Raw genomic sequence first — 22,500 nt, 5'->3', positions numbered from 1 at the left:
AACCGTGTAACAACTGTTACTCAAACAGGAGAAAACTGTCTTGTGAAAACCGTTGACCTCCAAAATGAGCTCTGAAATACAGTCCAGTTTTCAGCTTCGTGACGATGCAGTTTATATATAATTCAATGGGGTTTTATATGATTTATTTAGCTTTAAAAGCAGAAGAATTTTCTCAACACATTAAGAAACCATTAATTCTTCAGCAGCAAATTTTTGAGATAAATTCCAACCCTGTCAAAAGACAAAAATGTCGATGTCGGATAATTCTGCCAAATTCTGGATCACGTTGACTGACAACGTTTTTTTAATTCAGTTTTCTATGATATCTGCACATGGTGACCACTGTATGGTTAAGGTTAGGGTGAACATTATCTGCAGGTCTGCGACGGGACGTGAGCGCTGGTCTCCGGCATCAAAGTCAGACTTTATTTTCTTATTTCTTCAATTTTACACATCAGAAAACATAAAACATGTCGCCTAATTTTTTAATGCACATTAAAATTGTACAGTAAGTTCTGCGTGTCCCCCGTCAGCCTGCAGCGACCGCACAACCCGACATCCCCAAACCATCACAGCTCAGTCAGCAGGATGCTCCAGTTTCCCTCCATCTTTCCCCCTGAATTTCTTCTGTTCTTCGACGTTTTAATGCTTACATGTAACATCTGACAGTCACCCAGAGTTCAAAGAGCCGTAGTTACAGATGTAACTCTCATTTTAATGTGCGTACCGGCCAGTTCGCGTTTCACTCGCACAACCTGAAGCATCTTGTTTTTTACAGACTGAAATTGAAAGCATCGACGGTGACTACAGAGGATATGATCAGTGTTGGGCAAGTTACTCAGTTACTCATTGAACTAATTAGCAACAAAACAAATGCGTTACAATAGTTGCTACTTCAGTTTTGTCACTCAGCAGCTCCGTCAAAGGGGCTTAAACAACTTTAAATCCTCCACACAAACATGTTGCATCGTCTCTAATTAGTAGAAATACAAAACGAGACATTGTGGTTTCACAAGCAGGCGGTCTACAGTTTGTTGGGATTTACTGACCATCAACAGCTAACAACATTAGCTTAGCATTAGCCTCAGCACCCAGCTCTCCAGAAGTCCCGACCTCAGCTGTTCAAATCCTCTAACTCTGAACACAACCATGTGACTCCTGAATGTAGCATTACCTGTGGATAACGCTAGCGAGCTAAGAACGTGAATAAGACAACTGTGGAGTTATCGGGTTCGGGGATGAACATCATATTGACCTGTAATTTCGGGCGTCTTGTATCAGGGAACACTGTAGATTTTGGGGTCTAGAGGACAAAATGACTGAACTGCTGTTAGAATGAACACGACAGACTGGACCAAAATCAGCTGATAGAGATATAAATTACTAACTCCAAAAAGTTGAGTTAGTGTTAAAGTAACCATACACACTAGTGGAGCTTCTGTACTGCCACAAGTGCACTAATACTGTAATACTGGTATTATTTTATATTACATATATATATCTGTACTGTAGATCAAAGACACAATCATGTCCACACACACACACACACACACACACACACACTCAGTGACAGTGGGGATGATGAGGATGAATAATGGAGCAGATTGCAGCAGTAATCACCATTAACTATATGTGGACCGACTTTATTCTCCAACATCAAACACACAACCCCGCTGGGACACACACACACACACACACTAATATATACACCGCACACACACATTATGTATCCTCCACACACACACACACACACACACACACACTTAACACTTAACACAGAGAGAAAAGCTTCTGTGTTTGGAGAACGTCGACGATAAGAGAGAAATTTAGATGAAAGAGCATTTTATTCTTTGTTTTTTTTCCAGAGTCGCCTCGAGCTGAATGGCTTCAGGCTACAGAGACACACACACATTTCTATAAAGAGAGAGAGTGTGTGTGTGTGTGTTGGTACAACGTGGTGAGTTTCAGTCGGACTCGTCTGTCGGGCCGATCGAGCTCTGATCTCTAACAGATATTAAGGAGAGAGAGGCGATGTTCGGTCTCTAATGAGCTTTTTAATGTTGACGGGGTGCGTTTGATTTCCACTCTGTGAGCAGACGGAGGTCAGACTCATTACAGCAGGAGTGAAACCAGGAAGCTGGGTGTTTAAACTCCGATTGGTTGCAGGGTGATCAGACAACGTAACCTTCCACCGCTCAAGACGCAAATACACGTGTCAGAACTATTTTTTGTAGCACAGCGTGTTACTACGCCCTGGACACAGTTGATAGGTGGAGTGATATGGCGCTAAGTGCAGTGGGCAGGCATAAAGTAGTTCTGAGGTAACAGAGTCCTGACAGGTGTTCAGCAGGTGATTAAAGGATAATTATGCCATTTCTTTTAATAATAATATTTACTCTCCAAGTTAATAGAAATCTGGGAGCAGAGTAACATCACAGCCGTCATGTAACCGTCCTCACTGGCTGCCCAGAGTTACTTTAAAGGCAGCAGTACCACGATGTGAAAATACTGTTACACATAAAGGACCTGCTTAAAAATCCTACATCAGTAAAAGTAAATCAGTATTACCAGCAAAGTGTATCAAAAGTTAAAGTAGTCACTATGTAGAATTAGCCCTTTCAGAGTGTTAAAGTATGGAGCCCAAAAGCTGTTCTTTTTAAATATTTATATATTTTATGTACACAAGTTATTGTCTTGTGCAACAACATAAAAATTCTAACTTTAAATTTGGGGATTTTGCTGAACAACTTAAGCACTCCTGTTAGTCCATGTGACCTTTGTGCAACTCTAATCAGCCACATGACTGCAGACACTTTAAATCTATAATAGTGCTTCTCATGTTCTATAAGTTGATCATAAGTTTTGTATGTAAAACCAAAGTAACTGCAGCTGTCAGATGTAAAAAGAACCTCAAAATTGTACTCATGTAAATGTACTTAGTTACTTTCCAACACTGCTGGGAAATACAGTAATCTAAAACCTTTAGATTTGAACAGTTAATTGAATGATCAATTGGATATTTATTCATTTCAAGAGAATAAAATCATGGTTATAAGTTCTGAATGTGACAACTGGATCATTGAAGTTGACTTGATCTGAAAGCGATGATAAAAGTGTTATAATTAGTCAAACAGGAGTAGGACCCAAAATGCAGACACGTAGGCAGAGCAGGTGCAGGTCAACGATTTAATGATGAGAAAGACAAAAAGGCTTACACGATTTCAGGCAGTCCAACAGAAGTAAAACAAGTCAGACATGGATCAAGTCTCCAACAGAAGAAACAAAAGCCAAAAACCAGCAACGTACAGGGAACAAACCAGGGCGCTTGAAAGCGGTGCAACGACGAACTGACAACTGAACAAAGGACGGACGCAGACTTAAATACACTGAGGTGAGGGAGACAACGAGACACAGGTGAAAACAATCAAAGTAATCAATGACAGGAAGCAAAACTAAAAGACACTTGAGAGAAGGAGACTATTTCAAAATAAAACAGGAAATAACAGAACACAAACCCAAAACCACGACAGAAAGGTAATGATGAGTTAATGATAATTTACAAAACAGGTTGATTTTTTATACCTGGCTGATATTTCAGTTGCCACAACTTCTTTTTTTCTTTAAATGCTGATAATTTGTATTTCTTAGTCCCAACAACTTGTAATGCTTATTCTGCAGATTAATTGATAGTGAATCATTAGTTGTCCATTTTCTCCCACTGCACTCCTACACTCAGTGGCCACTTTATTAGGCACACCTGTACAGTCACAGTCTAATACAACAGTTCTGCCGTAACAAAGCTGAAATAAAAGTAGCCTTGATGGCAGAACATTAAGCTGGTCACTGTACTTAATCTTGTAGGTTGTGTTAACTCTCACTGCACGTTTTAATCTTCCTCTCTGCACGAACAAAACCTGCGACTTTCAAGTTCACAGTGTTTGAATCGACTGACCGACCACGACATGGAGCTCACACTGAACATAAACACCGAACCCCGATCACCTTTGGACAGAGGCAATTACAATAAAGTTTATTCAAACAAGACGACCTCGTCCTCAACAATGTTGACAAAAAGAGAGAAAGGCAGCATCACTTTGTGTAATTCTGCTATGAACAGAAAGTAAGAAAATAAATGAAAACTATGGAGCTGCAGATTGAAGATACAGTTTGATCTGTGAAACACTACTGCAGTAATATTAAAACACTACTGCAGTAATATTAAAACACTACTGCAGTACTAGCTTTAGCTAACCCTTCCCCCATCATTTAATAACTATAGGGGCCCTATATTGCAACACTTCCCGTAAAAAGGACATTTCATTCAAGACATTAGGTAAATATTTACATTTTAATCCAATCAAAGAGTCCAGTACAGTATACTGTAGGGATGCTATTAAAACCCACAGCGCTCAACATCAGACAGACAGCTACAGTAAAAGTTTAAGTTAGCTAGCGTTAGCTAGTGTTAGCGTAGTGTTGACCATTAGTCGAAGCGTTTTCTTGCTGAAAGCAAATCTCATAGAAAAACATAAAAAAACAGCTGAGCACCAGACAGCAACAACGACAGGGAGAAAGGACGACTGCATGATCATGTCACTATTTTCAGATTTTTATATTAACTTGAGTACCGTAGCTGTTGAGCTCAACCCAGCTGGCTACATGGCGAGCTATCCACAAGTACCTCAGCGCGTGTCTGATAACAGGGCTAACGTTAGACTGCTATATGGGATGATCCTCAGTAACAGTCATGTTTTTGGTCTAAAGACTATAATGAGCAGATTTGCAGTAGTTCTGAACTTTAATTTACCTTCGACATGACACATCGGTAATATATTGGGATCCCACGTCCACTCTGTTCTTAAAGAAGAGAGACTGTCTTTTCATTAGCGACCAGTCCGCCACTGGCCCGGACGGACCAGTGACTGGTCAATCAACTTGCCCTGCGTAAACTTGTAATGGCCCAGGCCATCGGTTCTGTCGGACCCTGGCCCACTTCTAAATCCCCTCTGATACACATCTTCGTTATAACGTTACTTTGTTTGAGGGAACTATAACGTTAGCTAACTGGACGCAACCGTCACTAATGCTAACGTAGCTCCTCAGGGACTGAAGTTGTTATTTTACTAATTTTGACTAACTAACTTTGTCTAACTGGTGACAACACATTAGTTAAGGTTTTAAGGACTATGACTCTCGGTAGTTGTTGATTTAAGTTCAATATGCAGAAATGTAATTTTCTGGGTTATTGTTGTTCGGACGATTAAGCTAAGTTAGCTAATATGTGCTAACGTCAGTGTCTGTTCTTTCCACACTAACTGGCAGCTATACCACGTGATACCAACACTGTTATACTCTTGGCTCCCAGGCCTTGTTAGAAGCAGGAACCAAACGTCAGACATCTCACACAGAGATAAACAAAACATTCATTTTGGACCTGTCAGAAAATTTTAATGATTAATTCACAATCATATTTTTTTAGGAAACTACTTTTATTCCGCACCTTTCTAAAAGCTTTGTGGATGTTTTAAAAAAAATAATTCAGCTACATAAAAATGTTATCAATATAACCTTTAAAACACAACTGCAGGAATATTAAAACAAACTCACTATAGTTTATAACAGATCTTTTGACAGCAGCCATGTTGGAAATCAGATCTCAGAACAGCTCAAACTGCAGACAGACGACCAAAATTTGTGACCTGCCAGAAATCCAAGTGATCGTCAACAGATCACTGATCGATCAGGTGATTAATCAGGCGTTGTGACCTCAAACGGAAAGTTAAACGTCAATCAATCTGACAGAAATTCAGCCCGATTGTAAAATTACTCGCGGGCCTAAAACAGGCTGATTCCGTACAGAGTCTGCCCGGCTTTAGACTGCACAGGTGAGTGGATATATAACTACCACTCAGCACCTGTAACTACTACAACCAACTACACAAAGTAACCAGAAATATACAGATATATAGAGTGACGCTGTCGCTGTGTCCCCTCCCCCTCACACTTTGATTGACACCTTGTACCAGCCAATCACCACTCTCCACTCCTCCACCTCCACACAGAATATTTTAACTCATCTGTTCTGTTTTTTCTCTCCGAGACATTAATCTGTTGTTTTCCTTTTTCTGTTTTTCTGTTTTTTCTTTCCCTCCATTCCATCCCTCCCTCTGCTCCGCCCCCCACCACTCAGACGAAGAAATTATCACTCCTACACTTACTACCTGTGAGTAACCTGTTTGACCTCTGACCCCTCACCTGTAACTTTCACCATCACCCCAACATTAAACGTCAACAACTGAAACACCTGAAACCCTGACCTCTGCCTGAACCCCTGCTTACCCCTGAACCTCTGACCCCTGATCCTGAACCTCTGATCCCTGCTTACCCCTGAACATCTGATCCCTGCTTACCCCTGAACCTTTGACCCCTGATCCTGAACCTCTGATCCCTGCTTACCCCTGAACCTTTGACCCCTGATCCTGAACCTCTGATCCCTGCTTACCCCTGAACCCTTGACCCCTGATACTGTACCTCTGATCCCTGCTTACCCCTGAACCTCTGATCCCTGCTTACCCCTGAACCTCTGACCCCTGATACTGTACCTCTGATCCCTGCTTACCCCTGAACCTTTGACCCCTGATCCTGAACCTCTGATCCCTGCTTACCCCTGAACCCTTGACCCCTGATACTGTACCTCTGATCCCTGCTTACCCCTGAACCTCTGATCCCTGCTTACCCCTGAACCCTTGACCCCTGATACTGTACCTCTGATCCCTGCTTACCCCTGAACCTCTGATCCCTGCTTACCCCTGAACCTCTGACCCCTGATACTGTACCTCTGATCCCTGCTTACCCCTGAATCTTTGACCCCTGATCCTGAACCTCTGATCCCTGCTTACCCCTGAACCCCTGCTTACCTCTGATCCCTGCTTACCCCTGAATCTTTGACCCCTGATCCTGAACCTCTGATCCCTGCTTACCCCTGTACCTCTGATCCCTGCTTACCCCTGAACCCCTGCTTACCTCTGAACCTTTGACCCCTGATCCTGAACCTCTGATCCCTGCTTACCCCTGAACCCTTGACCCCTGATCCTGAACCTCTGATCCCTGCTTACCCCTGAACCTCTGATCCCTGCTTACCCCTGAACCCTTGACCCCTGATCCTGAACCTCTCATCCCTGCTTACCCCGTACCTCTGACCCCTGATCCTGAACCTCTCATCCCTGCTTACCCCTGAACCCTTGACCCTGATCCTGAACCTCTGATCCCTGCTTACCCCTGAACCTCTGATCCCTGCTTACCCCTGAACCCTTGACCCCTGATCCTGAACCTCTCATCCCTGCTTACCCCCGTACCTCTGACCCCTGATCCTGAACCTCTCATCCCTGCTTACCCCTGAACCCTTGACCCCTGATCCTGAACCTCTGATCCCTGCTTACCCCTGTACCTCTGATCCCTGCTTACCCCTGAACCCCTGCTTACCTCTGAACCTTTGACCCCTGATCCTGAACCTCTCATCCCTGCTTACCCCTGAACCCTTGACCCCTGATCCTGAACCTCTGATCCCTGCTTACCCCTGAACCCTTGACCCCTGATCCTGAACCTCTGATCCCTGCTTACCCCTGATCCTGAACCTCTGATCCCTGCTTACCCCTGAACCTCTGACCCCTGATCCTGAACCTCTGATCCCTGCTTATCCCTGAACCTCTGACCCCTGATCCTGAACCTCTGACCCCTGATCCTGAACCTCTGATCCCTGCTTACCCCTGTACCTCTGATCCCTAACCAGGAGCCTGAATCCTTTACCTTTCAATCATTGATGTGAACCTTAACCGCAAATCTTAACCCATAACATAACCCTTCTCCCAACCCCTGGTCTCTGACCCCTGACCTTTAACCCTTAGTCCAACCCTGTGATGTGGGCAACCAGCTACTCCAGGTCCTTATGTTGATTAGCACGTTCATGTCATATAGGAGTTATCGGAATTACGAGTTTCCAACTTGTAAATAGCTTTCATGTCAACTTCCAAGTTGTAATTACGATTGGAAAACTTGGTGCTTAATAATACAAACATGGACGCCAGAGATTCTGCAATGTAATTAAACCCTGATTTAATAGTTATAGTCTTATATTGTCAATGCACAGTCGCTTAATCGCCACAGGACCAACTCTGTAATCATACAACCATCTTGATGGCGTGAATCTATCTTTCTGCCATCATTATTTTCAACTGCGACCCCTTAAGCACCGAGTGGATGCTTCTGTTTCCTGTTTCAAACTCTGGTGTGAAAAGTAAAAATAAAAAACTTTGGCTTTCTGATCAATAAATATGTGAGATGGAGGACAGAAACCTGAGTTTCCCTTCAGGGCTGAATTATCTCGAACCGACGCCTCCTCAGGGAGACAGGAAGTGCTCACTCCTCCTCAGGTCACCGTGTGTGTGTTCATCATGTTTGTGTGCAACACATTAAACTGTGTGTGTTTACTCACAGTTCCTTCACGTATCAGAAAATATGAAAACATAAATTAATATAAAACAAGTTAACTCGTGTTTGAGCTCCAGTGATCAGCTTTATTAGATGTCTTGGTACCGTAACTCAGTTTGAACAAAGAAACTAAGAAAAGCAAAAGATCTAATTTCTTCATTCTGAAAAGCATCAACCTGTTTTGTTCTTCAGAGGCGAAACTTACAGTTTATAACGTCTGTAAAAGCAGCAGTGACATAAAATAAAAGTACAACATTTCTGTTTGTCGTCAGCCTGAAAACTTTCCGCTAAAATGTATAAAAAAAAACATAAAATAAAGTCAAACTATGAATTTATTCCACAACCTCCAGGAGGTTAAGTACATGGCCAGAAGTATGTGGACAGCCCTGTTTTATGTTCCTGAAGGAGGCTGAAAGACTGATTTACAGCTCTCTCTCTGTGTGTGTGCGTGTTTGTGTGTGTGTGTGTGTGTGTGTGTGTGTGTGTGTGTGTGTGTGTGTGTGTGTGTGTGTGTGTGTGCGCAGTGGAGCAGGGTTAATAGAATTAGCCGGTTGTAATAAACCTGTCTGATCAAATGATCGTTACAAGGAGAGATACACCTACACACACACACACACACACACACACACACACACACACACACACACTCACACACACACACACACACACACACACTCACACACTCTCTCTGACATCCATTACCGCTAACAGCATTGCCCTGTCGCTCATTAGATTAGCATAGATTAGCCTAGACATGCATCTGTGTGTGTGTGTGTTCATGTTAAGTGTTGCTAAATCAATCAATCCCCGACACCTCGCTGATGATGTCATGACATCATGACACACACACGCAAACACACACATACATACACACACATCCTCGTACTTCTATCTTTGTGAGGACCGTCATTGACATAATGCATTCCCTCACCCTAACATTAACCTAATTATACCCTCACCCCTCAAACCAGGTCTTAACCTGCAAACAGCCCTCTGACGTGGTGGGGACCGGCCAAAATGTCCCCACTCTGTAGGTAAAACACGGTCCTCACTATGTAGCAAGTACAATACACACACACACACAGAGTGAGTCTCCACTGAAATCAGATATGAAAACATATTTTGCTGCAGTATTTTCTCGGTAAAGTGAGGTTACCTCCTGCGCTCTCTCTCTATTCACTCCTCTTTAGAGTGTGTGGGGGGGTCAGAGGTCAAAGGTCAGGACAGCTGATTGGATTCAGAGAGGTCGACTCGGCTCTACAGGAAAATGACAAACACACAGAGAAATACAGTTTGACAAGATTAAAAATGCTGAAGTCTACTGAGGAAACTTCAACAGATATTTTTATTTAATTTAGAAAAGTGGCTAAAACATTTTGAATTAAAACTAAAATTTAAGAGTGAGTGTCTTTGTGGCCGTCTCTTCTCTTCAGGCTACGTTATAGTTTGGTCTGAATGTGTTAGCTTATTAGAACCAGACAGGTTTGTAGAGCAGAGGAAGAGTTCATGTTGCAGATGCACTCAGAGAGAGTTTGTGTGTTCAGGTCTGAATCAGAGAAGAAGAAACGCTGCAGGTTTTTACTGTGACTGAACCACAGAAGAAGAAATAGGTGACATGAGGGGGAGGAGGGCAGCGACGCCTGGGGGCGCTTTCACCGTCCTCCATGTTAACCCCAACACACACACACACACACACACACACACACAGCTGCTTTCACTGATGTCTTACTTTTCAGTTTAAAAGCCTGTTTTTTATATTTATTTATGTGTTTCAATATTTTTTGCTTTTCCATTTTCAGGTCAGGGTTAAACCTTCCACTGTGCGTGTGTGCGTGTGTGTGTGTGTGTGTGTGCGTGTGTGTGTGTTTGTGAGCAATTGGACAAATGGATGTTTTTTTATTCACACACTCGGAATAGAAAGAGAGAAAATACATCAAGCTTTTAAAATGGACAGAGTGTTTTTCTGTGTGTGCGTGTGTGTGTGTGTGTGTGTGCGTGTGTGTGTGTGTGTGTGTGTGTGTGTGTGTGTGTGTGTGTGTGTGTGTGTGTGAGTGTGTGTGCGTGTGCGGAGATACCGATGACGATAGATGGACAGACGAGAGGATGAAAGGATGTTTTTGTAGCTTAAAGATGGTATTTTTTCCTCTGTTATAAAAGAGATAGACAGACAGAAAAGCTAAACAGAGATACGGATGTATAGAGATTTAAAGATAGATAGAGATGGATGAAGACAAATAGAAAACAAATAGGTAAAATGAAAGAAAGAAAGAAATATCTATAGAGAGAGAAATATAGATAGAGCCAGAGATGGATAGAGATATAAATAGAGGGATAAAAAGACATAGAAATGATAAAAAGAGATCAGAAATAAATGGAGAGGTAGAAAGAGATATAAAAATAAAGAAAATAAAAGCATTACATCCTCACATTCGAGAAGATAGAAACAATAATTGGTATTTTTGCTTAAAAAACCCCCAAAACTATTATTCGATTAACAAAATAGTTGCACTTACACTTTCTGTCGATCGACTAATCGATTAATTGACTAATCGTTTCAGCTCCAGAGTGTTCATTAGTGTTTCCTCGCAGTTTTTCAGTGTTATATATTACATTTTTTGTTAGTGATTTATGGTTTTTGTTGTGGAGATCTGGATATTTGATTGTGAGAGTTTTTCTATTTGTGGACTTTCTTATTGTTTGGAAATGTAAACACAGCACTCTGGTGCAAACCCCCTTTCCACCAAGGCAGTTCCAGGGCCGGTTCAGAGCCGGTTCAGAGCCGGTGCCTAATCTCGAACCAGAACTTAACCTGTGTTCGAACAAATACAGCACAAGATGGCTACAGCGAGTATGACAGAAACGTTGAACAAATACATTTAAAAAGGTGTACAGGGACCAAAAGGAGGACCTTGGGCGAAGCGCAGTGGTCGGCCAGGGAGAAATACCCATTTTGACGTTCTCGACTTTGCCCTCGGCGACAGACCAGCATACGAAGTGACCAGGGCCTTGAACTCTGCAACATGCTTGAGGCGATGGTGGATGATACGCTGTTGCATCAGTTCCACTGATCCTGGTAAGTTTTATTTTTCAAATGTTTTGCCTTGTTGCCAGCCATCTATGCATTTCTCAGCTGTTTAGCGAGCTACTAATTTCTCAAATCAGTGTTAATAATGAATATCATACATTAAAATAGGCTGAACTAGTTCAAGCTAAATATAAGATAAACCTTTCCTGAACTCCAGCGGGGAAATTTGGATGTTGCAGCAGCATAATGACAGAAAGTAAAAGAAAGAAATAATAGAGGTATATGAAACAAAATAGAAAGTATACAAGAGCATTTGGAGACAAAATTACAGGTAGTGTTAGTGGTGTGATTAATAGCAGCAGAGTCAATAAGTCTATGTAAACAGCAAACACCAGTCTAAAATATGATATGATTAAGTAATGGAAGCTAGTTTTTGTCTGTATTAATAGTGTAGTGTAGTAGACGTATAACAAAGAATATAAAGCAAGTAAATGTAATAGTAACATGGTGTAGTATAATATGATATGGTGTATGATGATAAAGTATGAGATATGAGATATCGAATAGAAGTGTAGTGATATAGTATAACAGTATATAGTACAGCAATATCACATACGGTAGTTTATACCTGCCACAGACAATATTTGACCAGCATTTGGCGGGAGCATACTCTTCAAGAAAACAGTTATTTGCAATGACACGACGGAGTGATCTGTGTTAATTGTTATTGTTCTTGTATACAGGAAGAAGGAAGCAAGACAATAATGTGGAGCTGCTGCAATATCTGGAGAGGGCAGATGAGAGGCAGCACAGCAAGGACGTGAATGACGCCTTGCTGCAGAAAATGGAAGCAGACACGTGGTGGTGGTGATGGACGCTCCATCCCAGAAATGACTGCACATCAACCGCACTAAAGGGTTTAGTTTATTGAAAAGTTTATTGAGATTGCACGCACATTTACTGCGCTGCACTCTACACTTTTACATTTTTTGTGATTTTTATATTTTACTGTATTTAATTTGTTTTCCAAAATAAACCAGTTTTATAAATAGACATGTCAGCTCCAGTATGTTTAACAGAGAAACATACAATACAAGTTATGACAGTTATAACAGGTAGGTTACAAAACTGTGGCCGTGTTCCTGCAAGAAAAAACAAGATCACTCTGTTAAAGTACTCCATTAATGCAGCTCTAATGTCAGCCCATGGATTACCATGCTCAGGTGAACAGGAGGCTGAATGTTTACATGCCTGTCTGGGTGCGCCTCAGTGACATTGTCACCATGTTCCTCACAAATAAAGCACACAGCAGGTCCAGCTTGCATTCGTTTCTTTTTAGGAGGCACCTCCATCATCCTTTTCATTTCCCAAAAGACATCTCCACAACCGATCATGCACTGCTCAGCCTGTAACTGTAGGGGGTCAGGGGTCAGTCTGAAAAGGGCTTCATGAGCCAATTCTGCATGGGGTAAGCCAGGTCCCCGATCAGGTCATCATCACAGCCAGAGATGATAATACCCCGTCACTTAAGACTTCCCACAAATATGTCGTAGTACTCCCGCGTCATGAACACTCCCTGGTTAGCCAAGACGTACATCCCAGAAAAGGCCTTTGCCATCCACAACTGCTTGCAGAAGAATTGAATGCCATCCTTTCCGGTTGTAATAGTCTTGAGGATAAACCTCCGGTGCTGTTATTGGAATGTGGCTTCCATCTATTGCACCAACACACTGTGGTGCAACGACCATGGAAGAAAGTGGCCATTTATACCAACTTGTCAGCATCAGGACATGTAATGTGAGCAGGAAGCAGCCATGACGACTTTGTTGCAGAATTCTTGAACACAATTATAGACAATGCTCAGGCCAACCCCAAAAAGATGGCTGATGATCCTGCATTCACTGCCGGTGGCCAGCTCCCAGAAGGCCACTGCCATTTGTGTTCCTTCTCCCCATGACATGCCTGACCCGACCGCAGATGTACTCCAACGACTCCCAGGACACACGGAAATTCTGCATGAATTTTAAAGAGCTGAAATCCAGAACAATTGTGTCCCACCAGAGGTGAGATCGTGGGTGTGCCCCGACAACAGGTGACCTCCGCCTTGCCATCAGCTGCAAGACTACCTGTCAAGGTAGAAGTCGGTGCATTCATTTATTAGATTTGTTTAACTGCAATGTGATTGATACCAGCATAGTCGATGCTAGGTAGCTAACTATATCGACCTAGAGAGCTAGCTTACAACAAAGGCTAACATTAACATCTTACGTTCAGTGTTAATAAGAATCAAAATGTGTTAGGTAATTACCTTTCTTCTCGAACACAATCACCGTCCATAGCAAGCACGACGAGCAGCACAAATGCGTTGGACCAGTCGTGTTTGGATGCAACGAAAGAGACGATGTAGTCCGCCATTGTCGTTGTTGTTGTGCTTGAAGTTGGCGCTAGCGTGGCTGGGAGAGCGGAGACGTATACAGTGACGTAGTGATGTGGCTCTCTAGCCCCTGGAAAAGCAAACCGGTTCTTAGAAGGTTCGAACCGGCACTAGCACCAGCCCAGAACTAGCAGTAGGTTCGCGTTGGTGGAAAGGGGGTAGCAGACTGGGCTGTATGCATGACGCAATAATAAAAACATTTATTAACCTCTTTCAGAAATGATTTTAAGATTTCACGACTAGTTGACAAAGCTCTGAATGCTTTAACACCATCACTGCTTACTCCCAACGAGCACTGAAGGGTTAAACACAAATCTTTGGCAAGACCACCTTTAAATATGTGAAAACTGTGAAACATCCTGCCCCACAAAATACCAGATAGTCTACTGATTTAATTCCTTAAAGAAACATCTGAAAACAGGAAGAACAAAACCCTGTAAGAAAAAAGGAAAGATGGAGGAAGTGTGTGTGTGTGTGTGTGTGTGTGTGTGTGTGTGTGTGTGTGTGTGTGTGTGTGTGTGTGTGTGTGTGAGAGAGAGAGATTTTTTATGGCTCATATATTTTAAAAGCAGAACTAATTTTATTAAATTTACGACCGCAATTACAGCAAAACGTTCACAGTCTCATCTCCAGTTTAGTTACAGCTCATTAGAGACATACCAGCATACCACCTTAAAATCCTACTGTATAACCTTAGCAGACAAACAGAAACCCCCTATACCACCTTAAAAGACAAACATCACCTTAAAAACCTTTGACTCAGAAATAAAATATCTTTTATAATCTGCTCATACCGCCTTAACAGAAAAACACAACCGTAAAGCCACTTTCATACCACCTTAACTGAGCTACACATATTATCATATATCTGCTCATACCACCTTAACAAAGAAACATTAAATTGAAAACTCACCCCATACCACCTTAACAAAGATGAAACACCTAAAAATCCCACTCATACCACCTTAAGAGGCCAAGTCCACAGAGTCAGTTCTAAATACAACAGCAAAGTGTGTGTGTGTGTGTGTGTGTGTGTGTGTGTGTGTGTGTGTGTGTGTGCGCACCACCTCGGGGCGAGAGACACCAACAGAGAAGAGAGAGAGAGTCTTCTTCAGGTTTATTTTCCCCGTTTGAAAAGAGGAAACAGAAGAAGAAGATGGAGTTTGACCTCCAGGCAGAGACAGACAGAGAGACAGAGAGAGAGACAGAGAGACAGAGAGAGAGACAGAGAGAGAGAGACAGACAGACAGAGAGACAGAGAGAGAGACATAGAGAGAGAGAGACAGACAGACAGAGAGAGAGAGAGAGAGGCAGAGAGACAGAGACAGAGAGACAGGCAGAGAGACAGAGAGAGAGAGACAGACATGTTGTCCTGCCATGGTGATGTCAGTGAGACAGATGAATCTTATTGTTTCCTATCTGATTATTTACTTTTGGAGTTCATGATGAATATTTGTGTCAAATATTATTAATAAGATGAAATGAAGCGCAGAACGTCATGTGGTTCGTTAATATTTAGTTTGTTTGTGATCATTCAAACCTCCACAGGTACGAACCTCAGGTCTTATAGAACGCAGGTGAAGCCAAATATTAAAATGCTTTTGCTTGTAATCGTTTCCTGTCCTCATCATAAAGACGTGATTCAGTTTTAACAGCAGGTCTTTCTTCTTCTACCACAGAACAGACAGTCAAACGCTGCGTTCACGACACGGTGCAGGTCATGAAGTCAGAAAGCGTGTCGGATCTTATTTTCCTGCTGCAGTGAAGAAGATTTTGAATGTGTCCAAACTGTGGACGTGAAGCTTCCAGCGGTCAGAAAAGCTCGCGGTCGCTGAAAACACCAACGAACTGAAACAGGAAAGAAAAATGTCCTGCTCAGAGATTGATCATCACTCCAGCAGTCACTTCTGATTATTCAGCGCGTCTGATCGGATCGTCTTTCTTTCACACAGCCGGCAGTGTTTGTTTTAAAGTCACGGCGTCACAGTTACGACATCACTTCATTGGGTTTTCTGATGCCGGTTAGGTTTCCTCGGTGGTGCGTTCAGGGGCCCTACATGTGTGAGATTTTAGAGTTATTGTACACTGGAAACATTTCATCCATGAAATTCAGACCCAGAAAACGACAAACAGGCAGGACCCTGAGAATTTGTTTGTTTTCCGTCTCTACAGGAAGTTGGCGAAGAAGAGGAAGGAAACTCTGAGCTCCAGACAGGAAATGACTCTGATGGTCAACAACTCCCAACACACAACCATGGTGGACACACACACACACTCACTGAATGGACGGAGTGAGTACACAAACACACACACACACACACCTCATGTTTAATTTACAGAGACGAGATGAGAGATGACAGCTGAGACAGAATGAGACGAGATAAAGATGACAAGAAAAACATGAAGCAAAATTAGAGAGAGGAGAAAGAAGAAAGACGAACAAGATGAGACAAGACACAAAAAGGAGATGAGACAGAGGCAAAAAGTCTAAATTAAAGACATGAGATGAGACTAAACAAGATGAGAAAATCAAAAAGAAGATAAAGGAAAGAGACGAGAGGAGAGAGGTGAGATAAAAGATGAAAAGGTGATGTGAGAAAAGATGAGATGAGACAAAACAATGGAGCCAGGAGGACAAAGAGACAGACAGATGAAGACAAGGAGACGGACAGGAGAAGAGAAACAGAGGACAGTTTAGACATAAAGGCTGACAAAACACAGGTCAAACAAAATGAGACAGACATGAGATGAGAGAGAGACATGAGACGAGAGACAGACATGAGTCATGAGAGACGAGAGATAGACATGACACAAGAGATAGACATGAGACAAGAGACAGACATGAGACAAGAGACATAAGACGATAGACATGAGACGAGAGACAGACATGAGACGAGAGAGACATAAGGAGAGAGACATGAGACAAGAGACAGACATGAGACGAGAGACAGACATGAGACAAGAGACAGACATGAAACCAGAGAGACATGAGACCAGAGTCACATGAGATGAGAGACAGACATGAGACAAGAGAGACATGAGACGAGAGATAGACATGAGACGAGAGACAGACATGAGACAAGAGACATAAGACGATAGACATGAGACGAGAGACAGACATGAGACGAGAGATAGACATGATACAAGAGAGACATAAGGAGAGAGACATGAGACAAGAGACAGACATGAGACCAGAGAGACATGAGACCAGAGAGACATGAGATGAGAGACAGACATGAGACAAGAGAGACATGAGACGAGAGATAGACATGAGACGAGAGACAGACATGAGACCAGAGAGACATGAGACTAGAGAGACATGAGATGAGAGACAGACATGAGACGAGAGACATGAGACGAGAGATAGACATGAGACAAGAGAGACATAAGGAGAGAGACATGAGACGAGAGACAGACATGAGACGAGAGACAGACATGAGACAAGAGAGACATGAGACGAGAGAGACATGAGATGAGAGACAGACATGAGACGAGAGTCAGACGTGAGACAAGAGAGACATGAGATGAGAGAGACATGAGAGACATGAGACAAGAGACAGACATGAGACGAGAGAGACATGAGACAAGAGATAGACATGAGATGAGAGAGAGAGACACGGGACGAGAGACAGACGTGAGACAAGAGAGACATGAGACATGAGAGACATGAGACAAGAGACAGACATGGGACAAGAGAGACATAAGACGAGAGAGAGACATGGGACACAAGAGACATGAGACAAGAGATAGACATGAGACGAGAGAGAGACATGAGATGAGAGACAGACATAAGCCGAGAGAGACATGAGACAAGAGACAGACATGAGATGAGAGAGAGACACAGGACGAGAGACAGACGTGAGACAAGAGAGACATGAGACGAGAGAGACATGCAGACAGACAGAGAGAGAGGACAGACAGACAGGCAGACAGACAGAGAGAGAGACAGACAGACAGACAGGTCTGTAAACACAACACTGATGAATACATCATCTCGTTTCTCGTCTTCGGAGCAGCAGCTTCGTTGTCTTCAGCTTTAACAGGTTTAATCTTCAGAAATGAAAGATGATGTGACCGAATGTTTCATCATGAAGTGACGGACTGTCACAGAGGCAGCCCGAGGGGAGCGCTGGGTGACGGAGGGGTGGTGGAGGGATGATGGAGAGATGATGGAGGGATGACGGAGGGTTAGAGGACGGAGGAGTCGACCTTCCCTCAGGCTTTCACCTCCTCTGAGCTCCTCCAGCAGACACTGTGTCTTATTCTGCTTCTGTTTCTCTTTATATTGTAGGTCTTCTTCTCTCATGCTGCTGATGTTTAATATTCATCTTCCTTCCTGACATTTAATCTGGGATCAAGATTTTTAGCTGCAGGTTTAATGTTTCACGATAAAAACTGCAGATTTGGTGAAACCTGGTCAGACACATGTTGAGGGACAATAATACAAAAGTCTGTTTAGAAGACGTGAGGAAGTTCCCATCCAGGTCTTGGAAGTAGTGCCTTTGTTGGGGACTATTTTCAGCGGCGGATGAATCCACTTTTGGTGGTCTGCAGGACGGGGTATGTGGGATTTCTGTGGTATTCAGGAGACATTAAGGTTGTGTCTGTTGTTTCTCTGTCCAGCTGTGTCGTCTCCGTCCTCCTTCACCCTGAAGACAAACACCATCAGCACCACCGTCCCCAACTCCTACTACCCAGGTACCAAACACACAGTTTTTATTTTTCAAGCTAAACTGTATGAGCTGCTCTCATGGATCAGATACAGACTGAAGGGGGGGACAGGACCTGGTCTGTAACAGACGTCAGGACAGAGACTAAATACTGTTGATGGGACAGTCTGACTGAATGAAACAGACTCAGGCTAACAGACGGGCTAACAGACGTGTCTGTAGAGAACAGCAGCACCGACCTGCAGCTGACATCACAGCAGACCGTCTGATGAGCTGTGACTGTCTCTGGCTGTCCTTTCTGTCTTTGATGTTTCTTTGTCTCAAGCTGGAAAGAACTCAGATCCACTTTAAAACACGAGGATGGGGTCTAAACTCAGCCAGGCCTCCAGAAACAGGAGGTCATTGCGGCTGTAACTCTTACTGGTTGGGGGGCTCTCCTGACCGGTGGATGATCAGTCCCCGTACACCGGTGCGATGCCGGGGGCCGACGCTGGGCCACGGCTGGGCCGAGTGCAGCTGACTAAAATCGGTTCACATCCCCAAAACTGGCAAAACGCTGTATGACGCAGATCCGGCTCACATCTGGTCCTCCGAGTCAGCTGGACACGTGCACAGAGATGTAGGGAGCTGACTTTTCCTTCTTTTCTTTTTCCTTTGTCCTGTCTGTCTGTCTCACTGTCTCACTGTCTGTCTGTCTGTCTGTCTCACTGTCTCACTGTCTGTCTGTCTCACTGCCTCACTGCCTGCCTGTCTCTCTGTCTGTCTCTCTGTCTCACTGCCTGTCTGTCTCACTGTCTCTCTGTCTGTCTCACTGCCTGTCTGCCTGTCTCACTGTCTCTCTGTCTGTCTGTCTCACTGTCTCTCTGTCTGTCTCACTGCCTGTCTGTCTGTCTGTCTCACTGCCTCACTGCCTGCCTGTCTCTCTGTCTGTCTCTCTGTCTCACTGCCTGTCTGTCTCACTGTCTCACTGCCTGCCTGTCTCTCTGTCTGTCTCACTGTCTCACTGCCTGTCTCACTGTCTGTCTGTCTCACTGTCTCTCTGTCTGTCTCACTGCCTGTCTGCCTGTCTCACTGTCTCACTGCCTGTCTCTCTGGCTGTCTCTCTGCCTGTCTGTGTCTCTCACTGTCTCACTGCCTGTCTGTCTGTCTGTCTCACTGCCTCACTGCCTGCCTGTCTCTCTGTCTGTCTCTCTGTCTCACTGTCTGTCTGTCTGTCTGTCTCTCTGTCTGTCTCTGTCTCACTGCCTGTCTGCCTGTCTCACTGTCTCACTGCCTGTTTCTCTGTCTGTCTCTCTGCCTGTCTGTCTCTCTGTCTGCTGCTGATGTGTCCTGATGGCAGATCCCTTCGTTCCGACGGCCATTCTGGGTGAGACACTTTTCCTTTCTTTCCTCTGTAGGACAGAAAAAAAACAACCTGCACAGGTAGACAGACAGGAAGTGGACAGACAGGTGAGACAGAGAAGAGAGAGACAGGTGAAAGGATAGAGATGAGGATGGAGAGAATGAGAAAGAGAAAGAGAGAGTGTTATTTTGGCTTCCATCCATCCCTGCTTGCTTCTTGTTCGGCTGCTTTTAGTTCTTTGGGTTTTTTTTATTTTTGAAGACTTAAAATTTTGTTACTTAAGTTATTATTCTTTTTTTCTCCAAATTCTCCATCTTTGATTATTATATTCATTTAATTTGACAGATTATTTTATATTTATTCCCCCTTAAAACAGTCTTGCTTTAACTTTTCTTTTTTTATTGATTTCTAAAATCTTAATTTCTTTTTATTTATGTATTTTGTGTTTGTTTTTTTACATTTTGTAATTTATTGTAGAATTATTAAATGTACAATTTTTTTATTAAAGTGTGTTTAATAAAAACACTTATTTTTGTTTTTTTATTTACTTTTATTACATTTTAACTGGTTATTTTTGTAATATTTCTTTTGTTTTTTATTCATTTAGTTTTTGTATTTATTGTTGTATTTTTATTTTTCTATAAATAATTCAGTTAATTTTTTTTTTTTATGTTTTGGTTTTTGTTCTTTAAATGACGGTGGGCTTCACTCCATCCCCGCATCCACAACATTCCTGCGTGTCGTGTTGACGTCACGTCTGTCTGTGACCTCCAACCTCTGCATGGACACAACACGGCCACGTGGACTGGGGGGAGGAAAACAAAAAACCAGTAAATAAAACCAGAAATAACAGAGGAGTCAGTCAGAGATCCCGTTAGCGGCTCGTCTTACTCTCTGGACGTCTTGGTTGTGATTCTTGGATGTCGCAGATGTTTTGTCTGATTTTCAGATTTTCTTTATTTAACATGAAATGAGCAGGAAGCTAAGCTAACTCAAACAAACACGACTTTAAATACAAAATCAAGAATGCTAGGCTAAGCTATAATCATCACATACAGAAGAAGAACAGTGAAACAGCTGAAAGGCCACTCCTGGAAAGATCGAAAAAGGGTTCATATACATCTAAAACCAATGATCAGCATTTTCTCTGGTTGCTCTGTCTGTATTTAAAAAGCAAATGTCAAAGACATTTTTGAGGTAATTTAGAAACAGTGTCATATCTTGGTCACAATTCCTAAAAAAACACGTAAAAAAATAAATATCGGCCTCAGAAATCCAGTATCAGTCGGGCTAACACCAGGCTGAAGGCTTTTGTTTTACTGCTGCACCTCAGTGATGTCACAGTGCACTGACCACACCCAGAGTACACTTCTACATCACTGCAACAAGGTGAGACCTTCAACCACAGGAGGTCGGCAAAACAAGACGCCCAGCTGGTGGAAAGTCACGCTCTCGTGACTGTGATCATTAAAATTTCATTAGATGGAAGTCAAGATAGTTGTAAATTTACAGCCAAAAATCACTAATTTACAGAGCTCCCAAAGTCCTGAAAGGCAATATATGTGCAAAATGTTTATGACAATGTATTAGTTTAGCAACTAAAACTAATGCTAAGACATTTATGGTTCTTTAGACAACTCAGCTCTGTGTTAAGGTTCAGAAAAGATGGTTTCCTTAGTTAAATATTGAAAGTTCATGCTGACTTGAATCACGAGACACGACTTGTTGATGTTAATAACATTTAACTGAAACCAACATCTTTCCTGAAGCTTAACCAAAGTGTTTTAGTATCTAAACCAATAACAGGTCAGACTCAGAAAACTAAACAAACAAATACATTTCAGGGAAACATAACTGCTGCCTGGATTATGTTCCTGCCATAATCCAGACAGCAGTTATGTTTCCCTAAAATGTATTTGGCAAAACAAATTAGTATATGAACATAGTTTCTAGGAGACAGGGTTCTCTGGACTCTACAAAATAATTAGACTGATCTGCTAGCAGTGAGGGTTTAAGGAAATTTAAGATTTCAAAACAAACTAAAATTTGGTTAGTTGTGAAAGAGAATATTTAGACTCTAAAATAAATCAAGCACAGACTGTTGATCTTTGTTTTTGCTCGTAGAAAGTAAAAAACCTCGCAAACACGCCACACCTCCCTTATCTGTGCTAAAAAAACTACATGTTACCAGTTTAGGATAAACTTGGATGCTAACTGCTGCGCTAAATGTGCTGCTAGGCTAGTTTAATGTGAAGGAAGGGGAAGGCTAAAAGCAAACTGTCGCATAAATTCCTGTTTCTCCTCTCTCCTCAGGCTAGCTAAACTGTCTTCAGGCCAGGGGTTCTGACGTTAGCCGAGGAGTCCTACACTTAGGGTACAGTTAGCCAGGTTAGCCTAAGCGCTTGCTGCTAGCTGTTACGAGTTCAAATAGAGCTACTACAGTGCTAGGAGCTAGTTCCTGTTTGATTCATGCTAGCCGTGTGTTAGCAGTAGACTAGCCAGGCTAAAGCTAAAGCTAAAGTTGTTGCTTATACCCTGTCTC

At 42.7% G+C, this 22,500-nt stretch overlaps 1 protein-coding gene across 1 annotated transcript in view; it reads left to right on the top strand.

Annotated features, from left to right (window-relative positions):
- LOC122867087 (receptor-type tyrosine-protein phosphatase mu-like) overlaps nt 1-22,500 on the top strand; it is a 152,199-nt gene that overhangs the window by 94,024 nt on the left and 35,675 nt on the right. Inside the window, exons 20-22 of the mRNA XM_044177454.1 lie at nt 16,119-16,237; nt 18,570-18,644; nt 19,956-19,982. Coding sequence (XP_044033389.1) covers nt 16,119-16,237; nt 18,570-18,644; nt 19,956-19,982 — 221 coding nt within the window. The remainder of the gene's footprint in view (nt 1-16,118; nt 16,238-18,569; nt 18,645-19,955; nt 19,983-22,500) is intronic.

This window comes from Siniperca chuatsi, linkage group LG19 (genome assembly GCF_020085105.1).
Source record: "Siniperca chuatsi isolate FFG_IHB_CAS linkage group LG19, ASM2008510v1, whole genome shotgun sequence".
Classification (NCBI taxonomy): domain Eukaryota; kingdom Metazoa; phylum Chordata; class Actinopteri; order Centrarchiformes; family Sinipercidae; genus Siniperca; species Siniperca chuatsi.
Note: the sequence above shows the minus strand (reverse complement) of the source record. Positions and strands in the feature narration are given on the sequence as shown.